Here is a 24,557-nt window from a genome sequence, read left to right as displayed (position 1 = left end):
AATCAATAAAAAAATAGATAAAATCATTTTTTTATCTATTATTTCCTTTTCCATTGCATTTTATCATATCAATGGAAAAGGAAAAAAAAAGCATTCACTTCCAGACTATATAATTTTTTTTTTTTTTTTTCAAAAATAACAAACATTTCATTGACGTTTTCAAAAAAAGTAACTCTAAATAAAATTAAAAAATAAAAACATTTAAAAAATATATACATATATGCAGTAAATTGGATGCAACAGTTAATCTGTCCTTTCTACTGCAGTTTACAATGTTAAAAAACAACCAAAATTATTGTTTCTATTCTATTCGATCTAATAATGCTTAACCACTACTTTCTCTATTAATGATATATTAACAAAAACTACCAACGGAATATCACTTTTATAACAAACTATGCAATAAATCACGGTGAAGGAGTAAGTTTTCAAACAAAATATAAATAAATTGTATGTAAATATCCGCCTCCAAATGGTTGCCCACGATATTTCATTCTATTTAGGAAAAAAAGACAGCAAATTGTCGAATACGGTAAGTACTAATAAATTTTATTTAAAACCTAGGCATTAAAGTAAATTTCTCTGATCACACGGCATTCACGGTCCGCTGGCCATCCGACTGGTTAAATCAGTTTTCCGTTTAGTCCCTTTAGTTTTTGAAGGAAAGCTCCAAGCCTTTGCTATGTATGATCAACACATTTTAATTTTTTCCCGAAATTCGCACCATAAGTGCTCTTTATATTATATGCAAAACTGCAGAAAAACGGCAAAATATCACAATTTTAAGGTTAATTTTTGTTTTCAAATGCTACTTCTAATTTGATTTTGCTTCAGATAAAATATATTTTAATTGTTCTACTTTCTTTTCTAATATATTTACAAAAAGAAAAAAAAAGTGTGTGGTTTTAAAAAGATAAAAATGCGATCTACAAAAAAATTAATTTCTTTTTCGCCACAGTCAGAAATCTGTGTTGATACTTTAAACACGAGCATACTGCCGGCTGGCTATTTCTGACTATCAGTAAATGACATGAATGTCAAAGATATTTAATTTTACTTATTGAAAAAGCCCAGAGAATTGTTGGGTTCGATAATAATTATTCAAATAAAATTGCAGTTTTAGAATAAATTTCTTACTGTTCAGAAATTCCTTGACCATTCCTAGTTTGGTGGTCACCATGTAAAACAAAAAATTACTGCAATCCATATGATTAATACAACAAAGGAATTTCTCCCATAATAGAACTAAAAGTAAGATTAATTCAATCAATAGTATCCGATTGAGAAAATTCAATAAATTTTTTATATTGCTTTTTATATTTATTAATCAAAGCGAATCTTTAATTTAAAAAAGTAACTATAGAAATAAAACAAAAATGCAATCCTTAATAATTTGAATTTTTCTGAAGCCCTATTCAACCTGAAAAAAAGTTCGAATTACTGGGGGCGGAGAAGGGGAGTTTTAGTTCTTAAATAAATCTCAAAAGATAGCCGATATGATTATTTATTGTTGCATCTTATTAATGGAAATGTAAAGCTGCTTAATTGATAATGATCTTCAGCAAAATAAGAAAATTAATTAAAACTGAATAAATTAAAACTTCATGATGATGAAATGAATGATCTGATTTAACACTGGATTAAAATTTGTTATAATAACAATGCATACACAATTAATTACATAAAGATAAAATATTTCCATTGAAATAAATATGGAAGTAAAATTTTAATGCCTTTTTCATAAATAAGAAAAATTCAAAAAGACACAAAAGCATGATTTTAGAGAACATTTTTAATAATGATAAAATTGTGTGCAGTGGAAGTCATACATCAAAATCTAATTAAAAAAACACATTGAATTATACATTAACAATTTATCACGATTTAAATTTCATAAGCAACTTTATTAAATCACCTCTTTATTGCTCATTCATATAACTTTTAACCAAAAAACAAATTCTTTCTAACCAAAATGTAATGATATAATTGCTTGCATCTTCAACAGATTACAAATTGAGCTTTTCATTAGTGAATTTCACAAAAAACAATCTTAATATACAAAACACACAAATTAAACGAAAAGCAATCAATATTGCTTATTTATCATCTGTTAAATGACATTCATTAATTAAAAATGAAGAATACTTAAAAAGTTTTGAATTTTTTTTTTCACAAAGAAATGTAAATGATTTTTTACCATTCAATAAATTAATGTGTGGAGCGGGGGGGGGGGGGGAGTATTTTAATAATATAAGCTACACATTGCTTACACAATTTTTATATGAATATTTTCTAAGTTATATTTTATAAAGATTGAACCTTTTCCAAACTTTGTTTTAAATTGAATTAAACCTGATTTCGAAAGCTTCATATCCCCTATTTGTACAAAACTAAATAATTATCATATAATCACAAAATAAGGAACAACTACAAACAACAAATGAACACCACAAGTTTAGCAAAAATAACATGAGACAGTTAAAAATGCAAAAAGAATAAAAACACCAAGGGAAATCTACCCTCATGAAGCAATGTTTCTCAAACAGTTTACATAAGAACTAATTCAAACTTTTTCAGACAAAGAAAAATTTTAATTAATCAATAGAAAATAATCCATTAGTGACTTATTTTAAATAAATGACTACTTTTTTAGCAGTTACACATTTAACACTAGAAATTAAAACAAGAGTATATTTTCACACACAAATAGTTAAAAAAAAAAATACTTAGGCAAATAAAATACTAAGGGGCAAAGGAATTATTACACATACATATAAAAAAAACATTTCTAACAGTTAGCAACACGTTTTATTAAGAGTAACTTAACACAATAGATACTGCTTAATGTGTTTGCATATCATTCTCTTTTAGATTATCAAAATCCTGAAGCCAAACTGACATATTCAAATGTACATAAACACATTTATTTAATGTGATCACACTATTTAATGTCATATGATTCGAAGTAAAGAAATGATTGCTCTTTACCTTCAACAATGTTTCTGAATGTTAATAAAATTTTTTTTGTTCCAATTATAAGGAAACGTCTTCAAATCATTTTTCCCATGGGATGGGATTTACATTCTTTTTTCAAGATCAAAACTGAAATCCCTAAGAGTCATGAAAGTCCAACCTAAAATGAGTGGAAGCAGTGCTACAGTGCAGTTGAAAATTTCAATGACTCTTTGTAAAATTTGACAAAAATGGGAAGATCCTTGCAGTGGGACTAAGTAATAAATAGTGATTTTGACAAGGATAAATCTTAGTGAAAAATTCTACAACGAATGCTCCAAGTTAAGCTAACAACTATATATTTTTAAATCCAGTGTTCACAGCATTGCTTGAAAAAAAAATTTTAAACACTACAAGTATAAACTGTTTATGTAATTTTTGATTTCATATTTTTGAAGAAAAAAATTAAATAGCCCCGAGATAAGTATTTTCTCCCTTTTCAGTATTTTTTCCTTTTCCTTGATGGAATAAAAATATGGTTAATTTTACTCAATTTAATCATTGTTATCAACTGGATGATGTTATCATATTTCTTAAGTCCCAAAGTTATTACATTAAGCAGCAGCTACTGTATATGTCAAACAAATCATTATAAAAAATCCAAAGTTGTAACAACAACTAGACTAATCTGAAACAATATTTTAAAGGACCATTAGAGACAAGTTTAGACCAACAATGATAATAAAATTTTTATATAAACAATAGTCTTTCAAATAAACTTATTATTTTTTAATAAGTAAATAAGCTTAATGTAAATCTTACAGTGCATTTATAGTCACAATTATAAAATAAACTTTCAGAAGTAAGAACAAAAACTAGAGAAAAATTATTACAATTCACAGCTAAACTTTCAAACTGATAGCAAACAAATAACATTATAAAGTAGCACCTTCATCCGGATACATTTATAAACAATATTTCGAACATTCATAAAAATTAACAATCCGATTACAGGGGAAATTAAAATGCTAATCTATTTGTTATCAATAAAGTATTACACATGAAGAATAATATCTATAAAATAAAACACACCTTTGATAATACAATTATTTTGGTTTTAACATTATCCACTATCACAATACAATAGTTGTCAAAATATATTCCATACGCAACTTATAATTAAAACATTACAAACAAAATAAGCCTGTTTCATCATCAAGCACATTTATTCATGAAATTGTCATTCGTTGTCATAATAAAGAAGTTTTATAAAATGATTTAACCCTTTCAACCATAAATAACAGTCAGACTTGTACATGGCTTGAGCCAAAGTAAACTATTAAAAACCATTCTTACACAGAAAAAAAACACACACACAAGTCTGACTTACAGCCATCTAACATAGCAAACAAGTTGCAACCACACATATTATTTCATTCCTTGAAACTACAAGAATAGGTATGCAAAAGCATCATTTACGCTTATAGTCTACAATACCACAACAGACTCACAACTACTCAAATACAAGGAATTTAAATATGATTTTGCTTTATCAAGTTCTGATAACACATTTTTAACTTCCTATTGGCAAGATATACGATTCAAATGTTTATTGCTCAAGAATTGCAACTAAGCTTATGTATTCCCAGCAGTACTATATAGGCACAGTATGTACTATGGATAATGGATTGATGGATAGAAAACATACTATGATGAATCTAGACAGCCACAGGATGTGTTTGAAAAACAGTTATATTTTAAAAGATGCATGTTGTAGATTATGTTTCATCCCAGATTATTTACAACTCTCTGAACATTAGGGATATAAAACATTCCAATGTGATTCTTAAAAGTTTAAAAAAACTAAAACCATAAGTTAAAATGCTGTAATGAAATGACTTTCTAAAATCTTGAAATGTTCATAAAATTTCCCAAATATTGTTAATTAACAAAATCAATTCATGATATATTGCACCAAGACTTTTTGTTAGCAGTATTTTCTTCTTTTGGTGTGGCAACTGCTTTTGTAGGCGAAAGCATTTCAACTTCATTGACTTCAGAACCAATTTTATCAGCTTCACACACAAAGAAAGGATCTTGTAAGCTGTTGAAATAAATAAATCTTTGATTAAGAAGTTTTAGGAGTTACAAAATGGAAGTTACAAAAAAAAGAAGAAAAATGCCTAACTGCATTTTTTTTTCAACACCAAAACACTTTCAATACAGAATTACAAAAGAATCAATCATTATAATGAAAGTGTAAAATCAAATATGTATATGAAGCATAAAATAATAAAAAATAAAATTATACAAAATAACTGAATAAATTATTCACAGATATACTAAATAATACAACTAAAAAAGTAATATAATTTTTAAAAGCAATTTTGAAAGGAAGATATGATGACTTTTAAATACAATTTTTTTAAAAAATATATATATTCACCCTTTTTGCGGAGGTTTCGAAAAATCAAAATCCCAGACAACAAGTTGATGTCCACCACTGACAATTCGTAATTTTTGTTTAGATCGAACTAATGCCAAACTACAAATTTCCTGGAGATCACCAGTTAAAGTACCAACATAAATCATTTCAGGCAGTTTCCATACTAAAATAAATAAAATTTTTAAAAATCAATCAATCACCTTTTAGAATATAAAGAATTAAACAAGGTGAAATCCAGCATATACAAGGAATTCGTAGTTAAGAAAAGAAAAAAAAAATGAAACTACTAAATAGAAAAGCTGTTTTAATCCTTGGTTAACCAATAAAATTTAAATTTTAAAAAATGGCAGTATTTGTGAACAAATATAATAAAGATCATATTACTAATCTACAAGCATATATATTTCGTTTCCATAAAAGATTTAACTAAAGACCACAAAATTTACAAATTTTAACATTCATATATACCTTAATAAAAATTCAGCAATTTGTTAAAATTTCTTTTCACCTTAACATTAAGGTGAAAAAAAATTATTTAAAATAGTAGCAATATTAATGCATTCTAAGAATTGAATCATTACCTGCTCTAAAGAAACCTCTCCTAATAATAACTGACATAAAAATCCAAATATGAATTGAAACATATCTTTCAGATTTATACATAATGCAAACTTTAAATTAGAAAAAAGAAAGAAAAATAACAATTTTTACCATTTATGCCACCGGTATCACTGCTAACATCAAAAAAGGAAGTAAGTAAAATGTTGTCTTTTACTAAAACAGCTTCACACACTCCACAAGCATCTGGTTGATTCAAATGCAGTCTCAAACGTCCTAAACAAAAAGTATGCAGTTTATATTAAGAGTTACAAAAATTTAAAGAAATCAAAGTATTATATTACAAAACACAAAATTAAGCTCAAAATATAAAAAAATTAGTCATGTTAAAAGTTTTAAACATTTAGTCAATCTAGTACAAAATTAAAAATTGTGGTATTAAACCATGCAAAATTTACAGAAAAAGAATCTATTTCAAATATATGAAGATTTTTAAAAATCCATTGGAAATGAACAATGCAGCATTTTCTTTTTAAAAAATTCATATTTTATACAATAAGAAATATTATTCATTAGCTACATTTCATGATTAGTTGACTCACAGAGCATATAGGTTGTTTTAATTAAACCTCTCAAGCATAAGTTGATATTCACGATTCTCTCAATAAAACAATTTAATCATTAAATTGTAACAGACATTGAAAATCAGATTATTTTAACAGCATTATACAATTTTTTTTCATTGTGTACATGAGGCATCCTACTGAATTGATTCCATAGCATGATACTGCCTGGTTCATCTATTTTTATTTTATAGTACAGTAATTTCACTTTTACATTCCTCACACAAAGTACACAAAATCAAATAATCTTTTTTCTAATGCATTTAACAACAATGGGAATTATATTACACGATGAATATTGCAATAATATTTTCAGAAATTACCACAGAATTGCAATTTCTAATTAATAAAATGTATTATTGAAAATTTTACAAAAGAATATCTTAAAAAATGTCACAGTTCAAAATAAATTGAACAACAATTAATCAATGTTCTTAAAAAGACATCTTTTTATTTTAAAGCAATGGTAAAAATCATTTTTTGCAATAATATTTTCAGAAATTATCACAGAATTGCTTGTAAATTACTTGAAATTGATCTGAGTGCACATTTCCAGCCTCCTAAATATATTTGTGTCAAATTTTGTAGTTTTAGGTCAAGCAATCTGGTTTGCAGAGTGGTACAATGATACAATGTTGATATCAAATATTTTTATGTTTTACTATTTAAATACTTAATGAATTTGTGTTTCTAAATAAGGATAACTGTCAAATTTGTAATCTATAATTACTAACTTTGATTACAAAATACAAAAACAATTTTCTTTTCAAAATGCAGTTAAATATTTTTGAAGACAAGCATTTGAGCAAAGAACAAACTAACATACCAATTCTCCAATCTAATGTTTTTAAACACGATGTATTATCACCAAGGAAAAGTACATCATTATGAACAGCTACCGCTTGCCACTGTGTAGGACCAAAGTCTGATGTGCCCGGAATAATTTCCTTACGTCTTCTAGTATATAATGGTTGAAGTTCTTCTTCATCAAACAGCCAAACTTTAACAGTTCCATCTTTTGATGAAGAATAAACATAGCAATCATGAATCTATAAGAAAAAAAAAAGTTTGTTTCAGTTCTAATATATATAATGTATTAAGAATATAAAAAGATTTACTTCAGTGATAAACAATCAAAAACTTCATTTTGAACTCTTTAAACAAGCTCAAATTGTATTTCAGTTGCAAAAGTTTTTTATTAAATACCTTTATAAGAAGTTGGAATCAATTTATATTTAATTAAAAACAAACACATTTTCACAGATATCTGATATATCCATACATGAAAAGAATGTCTGATGAAATTTTAAATAATAATCAGATATGATTTTTACAAAAACTATAATTTACTATTATGTATATTTCTTAATATTTATTAAAAACATATTTCTTAATTCATTCATGCAAAGCATAAAATAAGGAAATTTGAGATAAAATAGGTTTTTACTATAACTGTAATTTACTGTAAATAACCAATAAAAAAATTAATGTATACAGTAAAATAATGTTATATAAAATATTAAATTAACCAAAAAAAATTTCAAAGTGTACAAATGGAAAAAAATGCTTATGATAATAAAAATACAAAACTGTAAATATTTATATAAAATAACAGATTAAAAACAAAATATATTAACTGTCCTTTTTTTTTACATAGTAATATCAATACAATGGAATGGAATGGACAGAAAGGAATAAGGCTTTTTTTTTCAAAATATCAAGAAAAATAACATTTGAGACAATGCATAATAATTTCTAACAATAAATGATAAGAATAAGGCAAGTAGTTTCAGATGTTTTAAAAATCTGATAATCTTGTATTAGTTATAGCAAAGCTCTCAATTAACTTTAAAAAGGGATTATTTCCTTTAAGCTTTTTTTTTTTAATATTTTAGATGACATATAATGATGCTAAGTAAATTTTTATATAGAGACCTTAATATTTATCAAAGATAATAAGTAGAAATTGTAAGTTTTATGGGGGAAAAAAATGAGTTTTTCGGTGTAGAATATATTTTATGCTGCATGACTATTTATAATTGAAGCAAAAATACATTAATTTTCATAATGCAGAAAAATTACCATAATAGTTATTTAACTGAATCTGAGTTTCTCCCCTCTTTTTCCCTTTCATGGCTTCATCTTTTCTCGCATATTTTTAAAATATCTCATTTAAAAATTAATGGAATAGAACATTATAACAAGTTGTATAATGAGAATTTGCTATAAAAAAATGAAGCATCTTTTGAGGACTTCAGGAGGGGTAGGAAAAACAAAACACATTAAAAACCTTTGTACATGTAAGAATACATAAACTCATGATTTTTTTTTTTTTTTTTTTTTTTTTTAAGAATAGTATGTTTAGTGCTTTACAATAATACACATATTTTATTGAAACATTTAAAAATGTTAAAAAAATTTAAATATGTATAATGTTTAAAGAGAAATTAATTGTAATATTTAGAGACTTTTCAGAGAGTTGCAATTACATGTAAGCGATTTTCCTTATTCCACCAAAGGCATATTAATAGCTAATTGCTGGACATTATAACACTCTAAACTGATTATGACATTTTGTTAAAATACAATACATTTTATCATATTTCATAAGTAAAGTAAAAGACTTTTTTCATTTAATCATTTTAATCAAGATTGGATTTTATATCACCTTAATATGACCCCTTAAATACTTAAGAGGGGTGCATGTACATAAAAGCATGTGCATAAAATTTGCTTAAAAAATCGTTAATTTTCCCCAAAAGTGCAAATAGAAGTTTTTGTTAATTTGTTACCCTAAAGGCTGTGAAAAGCTGTGAAGCTTTTATTTGGCAGATGTATCAAGCAGAAAAGCTGATGAAAGGATATACAGGATGAGACAGATCCAGGAATGTCAACATAATGTTAAAATAATGCATAGGCATTTTCCCTGCTCCCTCCTTCAATAATGAGCACCACTGTATATTGATATGCTGGAAATGGTTATTTCAAAGTGGATGAACAAAATCTATGCAGTATCAAATTTGTTGAAACTTGAAAAAAAGCTTGAACTTTTTAATATTTATTGTTTTCAGATGGTTATGAATTTATATCTGATGAGTATTTAACTCTTTATGGATTGTTAAGAGCCTGATTGTGAAACTGGGGAGAGGATCATGATTATCCCAAATTTACACTAAAATTTTATTTACTTTCTAATTGAATAGGCTGTTGTAACCAAAAAGTATAAAAATATTGCCAAAATCCTTTTAAACACATCCTTTTTCCATGTAGACTTTCTATTCAGCTAGTACAAATTTCAAAAGAAATAATTACTCTTACCATTGAAATAGTTAGTCTCAAATCATAAAATTTTGTTTTCTTAATTAGAACAATTTTAAATTTTACTCGGACTTAAAAAAATATAGAGAGAAATAGAATTTGATAGTCTAATTATAAAACTTAAAAATTCACTTATTTGTAAATTTCAGTAACTTTCTTTAAACAGTCTTTTAACATTTTTCATTCTACAGTCATCTCAAATATTTTATATGCAAGATGTTTCTCGTATTTAAAATTGCAATATAAATGTGAGAAAAAACATTAAATATTTACAAAGAGAGAATGCTGGTTTGTGTCTACTCCCCGATATCTAATGATGCCTTTCACATTGCAAAAAAAAAAAAAAAAAAAAGGAGGGCTTTTATAATATATTTACAAACAGGTTAACTATAAATGGGTGTATTTTTTATGTTTGAATGGGAAAATATGGCAAACTAGCTGCTAACTATGTAGGTTCTAATAATATTATTATTATTGCTGCCGTATTCAGCTTTTTTGCATGCATTTTATAAAGCTTTTTTTACTATGTGATATAAATCTTATTTTCTTGATTAACTACTATGCATTTCAGCGATCATAAGACTTTGAAACCTTTTTTGAACCACTATAGTGCATTTGTACTTTTTAATAATTTGAAATGCATTGAAGCTTCTTCTGCATGCACAAACATATTGACGCTAGCAGATGTTTTGATGTCAATTCATTTTCTAGAATATGTGAACAACTCAAGAAATGTACAGCTAAATTTGTAATAATGTTTTCATTTTAGATAAAACATGTTTCCTTGCAAAAATGATGCATATTCTCCAAATGGATTTTTAAATCCTGCAATTTGCTGTAATAAAATTGACCAAAACCAATGACATCTTCAATCTTCAAAAATACTAATGATTGTGGCACCAAGGATTTCATAAATAACGTCTTGCAGGATTTATTATAACTGAATTTAAAATTATACAATTTGACTATCAGATCTTATTTCTATGTTTTCTTTAAGCCAGAGGTAAAGTTAAAATAGCTCTAATTAAGGAAACAGAATTACATAATATGAGACTTTTCTATGAGAAAAGGAATTATTAAATATTTTTTTTAATGTGTACAAGCAGTAGAGTTCAGGGGGAAAAAACATGTGAAAAGATTTTGATGATATTTTTATACCTAGTTCACAAAACAGCCTATTCAAGTAGAAGATAAACAAAGTTTTGATGTAAATGTGAGGAAATTATCATTAAACGCATATTCTTGTGCAAACCATGACCCCCCTCTAAGTTTGACAGACTCTAACAGTCCATACAATGTTAAATACTTAAACATAAATTCTTCATAATCTGAAACAATGAACATTAACCTTATTTGCATTTTTGTGAAATAAACCAGGGTAATATAATTCATGCTCTAGATTAAACACTCTTTTAAATTTCTTCACTCATAATCACTTTTATTAGCAAAAAATCTCCGTTTAATTGTTAAAAAAAAAAATCAAGAAATTGCACGTTTTGTTTCTTCCAATCGCAACAAATAGCGGAATGACAAGTTCAAACCTGCAATAATAATCTAGACACTTGATTTTTTTTTTTTTTTTTTTTTTGACAGCTGCATTTTTTATTATGCAATAGTCAAGCAAAAAGCTGCCAGCAACAATCAATTTACAAAACACCTGTTTTGAGTACTTTTTTTTTTTTTTTTACTAAATGCCATGCTGGAAATTTCTATCCTCATGAAAAAAAGGACTAAGAATTTAAAAAATTTTCCAAGTTTCAACAACTTTGACACAACATAAATTTTGTTCAGCCACTTCAAAATAACCATTTCCAGCATATCAACATACAATGTTGACCATCGTTTGAAGAGACAGCAGGGATTAATTATTATTTTAGTGCATTATTTGAACATGTGTTGACACTTTTGTATCTATCTCATCCTGAATACCTTCTACAAATTCTTCCCTTTTACTGGCCTCTCTTTATACTTCTGAAAAAAAAAAGTATACTACTATTCTTTTTACAACTATTCTTTTAATTCATCACATTAAGCCTCAGGAAAAACAAACAGAAACTTCTCCTTGTACTTTTGGGAAAAATTAATAAATCTTTAAAGCAATTTTTATAATGTCATGCACCCTGTTTAAGTATATTGTTCAAAGGATCATATCAAGGTGATATAAAATTCCATCTTGTTTAAATTGATAATTTTTTTACTTTATTTTAACAATATAATAAAAAGCATCTAATAAAATTTTCTAATTATTCTAATGCATTATCATGGTTAAAATGTAGAAAAATAATTATACAATTTAAAATTTTAAAAAAGCAAGCTTTTAAGTAATTGACTAATACAAAACCTTTACTGCAAATATTTTTTCTACAGTAACCCTAATATTGTCCTTTAATTTTTTTCACAGAATATTTCTATTAATAATAAAAATGAATGTGTATATATATCTGCGTATTGACATTCTACAGGTCAGACCATTTGACCTAGAGCTAACAAATTTGTCACATACATACCTTGGAGGATGAAAATATGCACCTCAGTGGTTTTCTAACTAGTAACTAACTAAATAACTAGTAAAAAATTAATTGAAATTTTGTCATTCTTTTGGATAACTTCTAAAGGTATTGTATAAAAATAAGTTTTACACTATTTTGAAGTTTTAAAAAAAAAATCTTTTTAATGATACTAATTTAATAGTCATGCAAAATTTTCTTAAATTTTTGCAATCTTTAAAAATATTTTTTGCTGATTTTCAACAAATGATTAATATTGTTGCTATGAAATTTTTAATCTAATTTTTTTAATGCTGGAAATTAAAGACTGATTCTATTTAATATCTGTGTAATTTACAAACTAAATAAAGAGTGAAGTTACAATATCATGAAATTTAGATGATAGATGAATTGGATATTTACATTTTTAATAGCACTATAATGCTATGGAACTGTCTGCATTAGAAAGGTTCAGGTACACAATAAATAAAACAGTTAAAATAACATGGCACTTAATGTCAGATAAATTAGTGCAATCATAGGCATACTGGTCACTTGAGGCATCTAGTATAAGAATAAAATGCAGTTTACAACAGTGGACATTATGCAATATTTTTTACATCAGCTTAAAACGTACAGGAATGCAGACAAAGAGAGAGAGAGAGAGAGAGCTTTTATTGCAACAGTCCAACTTTCTTCAGGAAAGTTTGCAAGAAAATGCTCTAATTTTAATTTTGTTAAATAAACAGGCCTTTCAATTGTGGTAAACCGTTTGATTTTAAACTTTAAAATGACAGACTAAAAAACTTTCACTAATCTCTTAATAATAATGGGATATCTAAAAAGTAAATGAGAGGAAGAAAATGAGAATAAGTAAGAAGGAATTGGAAGTCTTTTACCAACAATTTGTCAATGATATGTCAAGAAAAGAAAGTTTTTTCATTCAGGGGTGTTTGTGGGACCCCAAAAAATCCCCTGAAACTTTTACGGACTCACTACCGGCATTTTGGAGTTTCGAGAAGGGGGGGGGGGAATGAAAAATTACAATTATGAAGTATTGAATGACCTAATTATAAAAGTTCAATGAATTACTTTTTTTGCAAAATTAATAACCATAAATTTTTAAACATATAAACTACTACATTTTATGCAAATATTTTAAATTACCTGAATTAATTCTTTTAAAAAAAATTCTAATTTCTGCTGTTTTTTTTTTTTTATTTTCTGATGTTTGTGGGCTTGTCTTTCTTTTGTGGTGAACTTCATAATTGCAGGAAGGTTGACTTTTATTTTCCTCATTTACAGTTGAAGAAATTTCCTCGAGAACTGCACATGCAGAGGTAGAAGCAGTTTGCTTTTCTGCTAATGAAGAAGGTTTTTCAGAGACTTTTATAGGTGACTCATCTGAAATACATGTTTTTAAGTCCTCTTGATATGTTTTCCAACTTCTGTTCAGATTCAGTAAGAGATCTTTGTGAATTGGATCAGTCATTGGATTTTTTGAGCTATATTTTTCACATGAGGTTTCTTTAGAAGCCATTAAATCATATTTAATAGTCTGCACTGCATCTAGGGAATCAATCTTAAGAGAGGTTCTATAGTCAGTGACAAGTGTATCCATTAAGTTGAATGCACTTTCCACTAATGGGCCATGGAAGCAGCTAAGGCAGGCTTTGACCAATTTAGCCAATGTAGGATACTTATAATCATTTGTGAAATCATCTTTTAAATTAAAAACTTTAGACCAATATTTATCAATTGTACACTTGACTTGATTTCCACTTTCATCAGATGTGTAGAGCATTTCTTTGGTGATATCAATATCACTCTGGTATAACCTTATTTCAGCTTCTACTTTTGACTTTTCATTATCACTAAAAATATGGGACATAAAAGATGATAATTTTTCAAAAGCTAATATTGTACTGGTTTTACCTCTTAGCTCTGGATCTAATGCTGTAAAACTAATTAGATATGAATTTTTAAGGGGTAATTTCTGTTTCATATGCTGAAATTTCTAAATGAAATTCTCTTGCGTACATAAATAAAAAAATATTTCAATAAGCGAAACGAAAAATTTACACGTGCATCAATAAATGAAACGAAAATTTTACACAGCGGAGAAAAAAAAGTTGCGAAGCGATCAATGACAAATAGCTAATACGGGGAAAAATCCCCCTTCTCTACTTATTGGCGCCACGCCAGTAGAGATAAGACCTTTGAACCCAGAGTCACGTTATCGCACATCTGGTCGAACGAAGTCTCCCCCTTTTTTTTTCTGCCGCGCCTACTTGCCGAAAAGAATCCAGAAGAGAATGTCCGAGAACCGGGGGAATGAGTCATAACTCGCAATAAGGAAAGAACAAAAAAGAAGTTTTCCCCCCCTTTTCACGCATTATCACTGCCTTTGGAGAAAGAAAGGAAAAGTTTTCCCCACACACACTGACCTTGCGTTTTCTGCTTTAAAAGCAAACAAAATTACCCATCTCAAAATAAATAATTCATTATTATTCCTACTTCCTTTTGAACGACGATCCCCGGAAATTCCGGGGATCGAAGTTCAAAATCCCCGGAATTCCGGGGTTTCCCCGGAGCACAAACACCCCTGTTCATTCAAAGTGAAAATTAGTGAAATTATTAGTAATTTAAATAGAAATCAACTCTGCCATTGAAATTCTTTATGAATCAAAAAATTTTTTTAATAAAAACAATTTAATTTATTCAAGAAATTTCAAAAATCTTGATAAATCAAATGAAGAATGTAAACTAATAACTTACAAAGCAAAATTTAAAAAACAGATTTTATTATGTATATTTGATTGAAATATCTTTATTTAACAAAAAATGATAGATAATTAATAAAAAAATAATTTTATATGTTAAGTGCATTACTCATAGAATTCAATGTAGATTATTATGATTAGAATAGCTATATATTATTCTAGTTATTTTCCGGCACACTTTCTAAATATTATTATTTATCATAGTTTTTTTTTTTTTCAAAACAGTGAATTATTTCCAAAAGGCGTAGTGATATTGTGAATATCAGACATTAAAAAAAATGAAGATCCTAATTTTACACCTAACTGAAAAGACTGAATGAAATGAACCTAAAAAAAAATTAATTTAAAGATCCTAATTTTACACCTAACTGAAGAGACTGAATGAAATGAACCAGAGTAACTGAAAAATGTGCTAACAATTTGAAGGCTTAGAAGATATCAGTGATTTTTTTTAAAAATACAAAGCTTGACTTTATTTATAAAATCTTAGATAAAAACAATCAAAATTAAAAAATAAAAAAAATAAGCACTTATGAAAACAAAATTGCTTTATTAATAGTGTGTTCAAAACTACTTTCTTCAAAACATAAATATAAAACTTTGAGAAGAACTTAAAACCATAAATTACAGTATCACTTTCTCTCTATATATTTTTTTAACGTGTGCCCAAAACACTTTTTTCTTAAAAAGTAAAGTGAGTGTGTAAGTGATAAAACAGTGATATTTGAATTCACCGCTTAGTCTAATTCATAAGAATGTTAACACAGAATCAAAAGCAAAATAGCTAAAGGCTAAGCTTACTTTTATTTAGAAAACAGCAAAACACATCATATAAGCGACAAAAAAATTTTAATTTTTTCATACGGAAAGTTTATTAATCTTATGTTTAGTAGAAAATTGTTATCAAGATTAATAAAAGACAGAAATTACCTTTAAGCTTGAAACAGAAGAATCATGAGCATACACAAAATGAACTAGTTTTGCCAAATGCAAGTCCCAAACCTCCAACTTTCCACCTTCTATTATTAAAAGCAATAATCATAAAACATAATTAGTTTTAATCAAAAACTGCATCATTAGTAATTTTTAATTAAGGCAATAATTAATAATTAGTTTATAATAAATGATATACATATATTTAAATATTCCTTTTCAGAATGGTGATAATTCAAATAATAAAACAAAAATAATCTTACCAGTTCCTACTACAACATAATTGTGGTCCTTCAAATAGTCCATACACATAATACTGTTAAATGTATACATGGATAAAATTTCATGCCCTAAAAAAACGGAAAACAATATTACAATTAGAAATTTTTTTTAAAAAAGTCTTAAATATATCTAGGAAAATATTTTTAAAAATCCAACTTCTAAAAACATGTTTAAAAGAATAGCATAATATATTTATTCATTTAGGAAAATACTTTTAATTTTAAATAAAGTTTCCAGTTGCAATAAGAAGGTGGAGATTACAACAAGTTAAATTTTCATTTCATTAATATAATAATAAGATAAAATAAATATAAAATACAGATATTATAATAAGTAATTATTTTCTGTCTACTATTGATTATATTTGTTTCTAAATAATATAACAAAATGTTATTTCAATTCTCACTTCTAAATAAGTTCTAGTTAAAAATCTTATTCTAATAATGAAAGTAATTTTTTATATAAAGAATTTTTTTTATTAAAGCTTAGGGGCTAAAAATGCTTAAACACTATTAGAATTTGCACAATATCATTACAAGCAACAAAATTTTAGCATCTTAACAAATTAAGCTACAGTAAAATATAAACACAAGGAAGAGTAAAATAATTTCTGATCACACTGATTAAAATAAGATAGAAGAAAATTAGATAAGAGATTGGAAATGCAATGAAGTAAATGCAACTTACTTTAAACTGATAATTCTATAAATTATCACATGGATCACATTTCAGAAAAAAAATTATTTTTTTCAATAGATTACAGTGACAAGTGTTAAAATGTGCAGGATCTTTTGGATGTTTCAAAAATAAATTGAAATTCAGGAATAAGAAAAAAAATATTTGAATTCATAAAGTAATAACTATATAAAACACTGGATATACCTCAATGTTACTACCAAAAATGTAATATTTCAAACTTATTTATATGGGTGTCCTTAAAAGTAATTTGCAAAAAAGTAATTTGCAAATTTGATCACGGGGCCTTCAAAAACAAGTCATTTTTACAATAGAACATAAAGTCCAAAACAAAATGTAATCAATTTTTTTTTTTTGTGTCTGTGTTAACGAATTAATTTTTAAAAAGTCATTAGGTAAAAAGCACAATACAAGTTTAATGGTGGAAAATTCACAATAGAAGTACAGTGCAGCTGCACGAATAAAAACATATATCAGATACAATGTGGTAAAAAAAAAAATTATTATGTACTTTGCTGCCTTTGCATTCCATTAAACCTATGTTGTATACTTTACCTCACACATCTTGTTCTATAAATTAATTGACTGATAAAAAGAGCTCCCACTTCAATGACTGCTCTTTAAATGTAATTATAAACATAAAAATTTATAATTACATAAGTATAATTATAAACATTAAAAAAAAGACTTGTTTTTGTATGCCCGACCTATCTATACAGTTTGCAAGAAATCTTTGTTTTTGCTTTGCACAGGATATTCCCAAACTATTTAGTGGCTATGAAATTTAAAGAGTGGTGCAACATGGCCAAATTTATGGTTCTTGCAAACAATAAAAACTCAAATTTAAATCTACAATAGTTAATCTTCTTATTGGTTCCAAATTATTTTTATAACATCTTTAAAATTAAACATAAGACTATATTGTATTTTAATTACCAAAAAGGTCCCAGTTTTCTATCTGTAAAAAGCTTTGCAATGTAAATTCAGAATGAAAACTTTCATTTTACCAACCAAATTTATAAATTATTTTAATTTATAAATATTGCTATCCAAGATATTTCTCTACATACATATTTTATATACATTTCTCTACATGACATATTTTGAAGGAAATAAAAAAGTTGAAAATAATGATGGAGGAAATTTAATTTGAATTTTCCCATTAGTTTAGACAAGGATTCTATAAGATGGAATTTTTCAAATGAAACTACAATTCAACATCATTCCTATTACAACTACACTGGTATATAATATACTACAGATGGTAAGATCTTTCCAACTGCACAACATATTAACCATATTTTACATAAAAAATAATAGTAAGTTTCTTTACTTGCTTTAGCCAAATCTTCAGCCTTAAAATATTTGGATTCAAATATTAATTGAATAACAGAATTTCCATAATTAAAACTATGTAAATTGTAAAAATTTTTTTTAGTTAAAGAGTAAAAATAGTTATTAAAAAGCATTATACGAACAGAAACAATATGCATAGTTCTGATTATGATTTTTAAAGAATCTGGCAATATTTGACGTAATTTATATCTAGTTTACCAATTTATACCTAGTTAAATTTGTATTAAAAGTTTGACTTTTATAAACATATGTTTAAAGAACACATAATGCAAAAATTACAAATTTCTTGGATTTGTACATTTTAAATTACAAATTAAAGCACAAGCTTCAAATTTTCAGTAGCTTTCAACTTGAATTTATGCTTTTATATTTTTGTCATGAATGTCTTAAAATGCATATGTTCCCTTTCACTAAAGAATGTATTTTTTTAAAGCATTTTCCCAATAAATATAAAATGTGAAGTGTCCTAATATTTATTTCACTTTTATTTAAAGAAAGTTTTAGAATTCTAATAATAATCAAAAGAAATTTAATCATATGCTTTTAAAACAATGAGCAAACCATTTTAATTTACTTCGTAAATTTAAAACCAAAATTTAGCCAATACATACCATCTAATACTGACCAGAGACGGATATGACAATCATAGGAAGCACTCACAGCAATTCTTGAAGTCTGAAAGCAATTTAACTTAGATCTCAGAGTTTCTGATTCTTCTGAACTTAGAAGGATCACAGAAGTCACAGCAGCATTATGACCAGCAAAATTACTGATTTCCTTTTTATCTTCAACATTCCAAACCTTCACAGTTGTATCGCCACTAAAAGACACAACTATTATTCTTATTTACAATAATTTTAGAAGCAAAATTTATGATGGAATAATTTGTGGCATTATTAGAGAACTTCTTAAGAAGGTTTCTTCTCCTCATAATTCAAATAAAAGCAACATTTAGCATATTTTCAACAGACTTTTGTAAATTACATTATCATTACAGCAAGAAAACAAAAGGACTTAAGGAAAAGATAGTTTATAATGGCAGAATATACAAAAAGCATATTGTTAAATGCATAATACAATTTAAAAATTAATTTCAATAATAATAACTTATCCTAAACTGTTCTAACAAATATTTTCTGGAATACTGAGATATTTCTTTGTGTCAATAAAAATTTTAATTTAAATCTATTTTCTTATATAGTCTCCAATGCTACGAAGCAAAATAGCTATTAATGTAAGCAACCCACTTGACTCAATTGTTTGCCATATTCATAACAATTCCTAAACAATTAAGTATTTCAATGCAAGTCTAACTAAAGACTTCAACTTGTGGCTTCAAATGTCAACCAGTTATTTTAAAAGTATTCTTTAGGAGTTAAAGTAAATCTAATACAAGATGTAACAAAATAATTTTTCTGGTCAAAAAAAAATTATTTTTCTTTCAGACCAGATCTTACAGTATATGAATAAAGCAATAATTCTTTTCTTTTTTTCCCACATTAATTTATATTATATAAATAGTCATACAAAATAATAAACAGAAACAAGATTAGAAAATAATTTGAAATTAAGATTATTATTGATCAAGAAAATATTTTCAAGGTTAATAATAATATATATAAAATAAAATCCTTTCAATTGCATAGATGGCATAAGTTATATAATGTTATATCATTTCCAAAATGTACAATTTGAAATACAGCCATTCAAAACATTAAAAAACAATTCTAATGGTAAATTTTCCCCCAAATTAATTACTGCATTAACAAAGAGTCTGCCAAGCAATGAATTAGATTTGGTTCTATTTTGCAATACTGAACTAAAATCCATTATATAGAAATCAATACCTGATTGGATAAGAATATTAAAATATGAAGCAGTTAAAAAGTACCTGCGGATATTATAGATCCTGAATTTTATAGCAAAACAAATTTGAGATATCAGTTCTGTATAACAGAGCTCAGCATAATCTGAATATTGCAAATTAAATCTGAAACCACAAATATTTATAGATATCTTTAAAAGTATATAAACAATAAAAAAGAACACTTTTTACCTTGATGAAAGAACAAAATCTTCATCTGCATCTACACCGAAAACAACATCAGCATGACCTTCTAGTAGTGTTACTTGTAGCTGACAAAGTGTAATGTTTTCCACATCAAATGACACTTTTGACACAGTTGCCACTTTTTCATCCATACTTTGAATATCTGATTCCTGATAACTTGAAGAGCAAGATCCCTTTTGGTCATCTGTAGGAATAGAAATATTATCTACTGGGTTTTCATTAGAACAATGACTTGTTTCAGTTAATGGAGAGGAGTCTTGAACATCTGCCTCACAATTTTGTTGTTCCATATTTTCAGAAGCTGGACAATTAAATTCAGACTTGTCTGCATTTATCTGAGTTTTTGTCTGTTTGTTAGTAATAGGACTTAAAACGTTTTCTTGAAGCATTCCATTAGTTTCGGCAACTGTATTTTCCGGAAGCTTTGAAATATTACTAGAAGCAACAATATTTGAATGACTGATGACAGAAAAATTTTCTTCATCAGCAATTTCCTCGGAACCATTGGCAAATGTTTTATTTGATGTATCTTCTGGCATCAAAACAGGCATTTCATTTTCTTCACTATATTTACCATTTACATGATAACCAGCTGTAGATGATTCTTCAGTAGTTGAAACAGAGGCATGGAGGAGACTTTCATGATTAATTTCTGAAAATTTTTGAGCCGGAGAATTTTCTTCAACCATCATAGAATATTTTAAATTCTTGTCTTGTCCATTAATGTTAATATATTCTTCAGTGCTATCACTTCCAGAACCTGCAATGATGTAACATGATGCATTATTAGCTTAGAAAAGAATTTTTAAATTATTTGACCACAGACTATTAAGAGGGAAAATTTTCTTTCTATGATTTTGTTTCTTAAGCTAACTGGTGATATTCAAATAAATGAAAATTAGGACAGCATAAACACTGACAATGCTTGCTTCTGTGCAATTCCTTATTACAAATAATAATTCATTTAGAAAGTTTAATTTGGGATATTTCATTGAAAGTTTCTCAAATTTTATTTTTATAAAATATCTTTTTATTTATAATTATATTATGTTTAAGTTTCTCATCTGAGGAACACTGAAAATAAGAATGATCCAACTTATAATTTCTGCTAAATTATAACAAGGATCATTTTATGAGTGTGAAAGCAAACCATTTGAGAGTACTGCAATCTAGCGTAAGGTGTTAAATTTCTTTTGATGTACACTGGTTTTGAAAGAAAACCTCTTTCTACTTCAGTATGATATAAGCAGTTAATCTATCCATCACATCTTTATAAGCAGTTAATCTATCCATCACATGCAAGATGAAAAGACAAAAGAGTAAAATATTCAATTAGATGATAAATGGAAGAAAATTAATTATATCGGAAGGGGTTGAATTTTATATGTTCATTTTAGATTAGCATATATCAGCACATAAACAAAAAAAAAATTGCTTTTTCAATATCTAAACAAAGGGTAATATTATATAAGAGTCCTAATCTACGAGAAATTTTACATGCCATGGATTGTAGCATTTGGAACTAAGTAAAATAAATTATAAATTCTTTAGAACAAACAAATTGATATTCCATGAAATATTTCTCACTATTTTAACCATTAAGAAAACCATTACAGAATCACTTTTCATTACGATAATTCATTTAAAATTATCTGACACTTCTTAAACATTAATAGTAATACAAGATAACTACAAATTCTAAAAGATCTCTGAATTATAAAATTTACCTGCTTCTAATTCATTATTTTGAAAATTATCTTCATGAGAATGAGCAACTTTGAGTCGTTTAGTTTCATTGATTTGAGATCGAGATTCTCCACTTCCCCTTCTGAAAAGAAGTTTTTTTATACTTATAAAAGTAATACAAACAAATTTAATGAATTTCCAAAAGTAATATTACAACATATTTTGCATAACAAGGAAAGACAGAAAGGAAGTTCCAATAATTGCTCAAACAAACTGCAAACAAAACTGAAAATAAAATATTATAACTAATTCTTATTATGTTGATAAATAATACTCTTAGAATTAAGATTAATAACAGCTTAATCTATTCTTACAGACCAATTCACATTTTTTCTCAAAAAGTTTTTCAGAGGCAAGATAGCTTTTTGAATTACTTATTGTGATAAAACATGTACTCAATCAAAAAGAAGAAGGTGGAATTTAGTTTAGTTAGATTTATATACTACTCAGAAACAACACTAGGGATTCTTTAGAACAAACCACATAATCCAGTTTCTTTAAAGCTTTCAGGAAAATAAATCGTTGGATTACAAAAATTAAACCGTATGTTAATAGGTGTAGTTAATCAACTTAATGATATGAAAACAAATCAGAATAAGTGCTAAGGATATAAATGAGAATAGAGTTAAAATATAAATGTTGAAAATAATAATCATGATACAAGAGATATTAACAGAATATTTATATATATTAGAGTAAGACAAATACAGAGTTCACTAAGATCAGAGAAAAATGAGAGGTCATTGGAAGAAAAAAATAGACATAGACATCTATTCTGGCTTTACATTAAAAATTTTCTTTATTTGAAACAATAATATGTTGCTATTACTGTATTCTTATTAAAACTATTTTCTAACACATCTTTATATCAGATACTTAGCAGAGATCTCCACTGATTATCCTTCTTTAGAGCTAACTCATTTGTACATATTTTGTATTAGGTTGGATAAAATGAATATTTCAAGTTTGTTCAAATCATGAACTGTTTTTTCACAAATTAAAAAACTAAATAATTCCAAAGTTTACATTTTAATTCTTGCAGCTATTTAATTGTAAACAAAAATTAAATTAATCATAGCAAATCTATATCATCCAATCAAGACATGACTGCTTGAATACATACAGAAAAAAAGAGGACACTCCATAGAATTTTAGCATGTTTAATATATTAAATATAAAATATAAGAATCACATATAAAAATAACAGATCAGTGACCCGTGTACGCACCTAATTCCTACACTTTGACGTTTCATGCTTGTTTTTGTTTCAACTTGTCTGAAGCAGTTTTCTTACTTGAAAATAAAATAAAAATTTATTTCAGAGAAAATTGCAGAATAACAAAAATATAGTGACTTTTATTTTTAGAAAGTGTAATAAACAATCTACAACTGCACACTACGCGCGTTTTCCAATGCAAATGATAATAATGAAATAAATATAATTTCGATTTTATTTCAGCCAGACGCCGGTCGAGCAATTGCCACTATCGTAGTATAAATAATTCAGGGAAGTTCATGTGATTAGAACTTGTGATACATCGTCCGGAATTTCTTTCATTGTATTTTATAGAAAGTTTAATATTCTGTAATTTTTCAGACTATATTTCCTTAACCAAAGGAACTTCAGAAGAACACTGTGATGATTATAATGAAAGTCATAATTTAGAGGAAAAATCCGAAGACAGAATGGAGCAATCTCATAAATTGCCCCATGTCTCAATTACAAGAAACATTAAAAATATCCCAATTAAATTCAAAGTTATCAATGCAAATTTCAACTGTCTAATAAGCCACAAATAAAAATTTATCATACACAACAAATTCCTAATTTATAAATCAATCTTTGACCAATTATTATTAATGATGAACTAGATGGTCTATATTCTCTCGGGCATATTGCTTCCAAAAATCATACAATCAAGTTAAAATCACTCTGATGCAAATATCTAAAATGGTCTTGTAAGCTTTCAATTTTATAAATCTTCAGCTTCATCAGGAAATTAATTAAATCGTTCTTACAAAACTACAAAACATAGATAATATTGCCATTAATTTCTTCAGTAAAATCTTATGCTGGTAGTTACAGAATAAATGACAGAAAATCCATCTAAAGTTAAATTTAAGTATCATTTCAACTATTAACCACTCTTTTTTTTTTTTTTTTTTTGCTTCAAGACAGAGATAATATGGTTTCAAAGCATAAGAAGAAGCTTCGAAATGCATAGATATACGATTTTTTTAACACTCTTGTAGCCTAACTATATGCTACACACTATTTCAAATAATTATGCTGGAGTGACATCTACT

The 24,557-nt window shown here is 26.5% G+C and overlaps 1 protein-coding gene across 1 annotated transcript; it reads right to left on the bottom strand.

The window, feature by feature from the left end:
* Positions 1-1,817: 1,817 nt before the first annotated feature.
* Positions 1,818-23,721, bottom strand: LOC129961101 (POC1 centriolar protein homolog). The gene is made up of 10 exons (XM_056074929.1): positions 23,479-23,721; positions 22,232-22,332; positions 20,490-21,264; positions 19,045-19,253; positions 16,363-16,449; positions 16,097-16,185; positions 7,406-7,628; positions 6,110-6,232; positions 5,399-5,561; positions 1,818-5,056 (listed from the first exon to the last, which is right to left on the bottom strand). The coding sequence occupies exons 1-10, from the start codon at positions 23,502-23,504 to the stop codon at positions 4,912-4,914; spliced, it is 1,941 nt and encodes a 646-aa protein (XP_055930904.1). The 5' UTR covers positions 23,505-23,721; the 3' UTR covers positions 1,818-4,911.
* Positions 23,722-24,557: the final 836 nt, after the last annotated feature.

The sequence above is a fragment of the Argiope bruennichi genome, chromosome 2 (genome assembly GCF_947563725.1).
Source record: "Argiope bruennichi chromosome 2, qqArgBrue1.1, whole genome shotgun sequence".
Lineage (NCBI taxonomy): Eukaryota > Metazoa > Arthropoda > Arachnida > Araneae > Araneidae > Argiope > Argiope bruennichi.
This window is presented reverse-complemented; position numbering and strand designations above follow the sequence as displayed.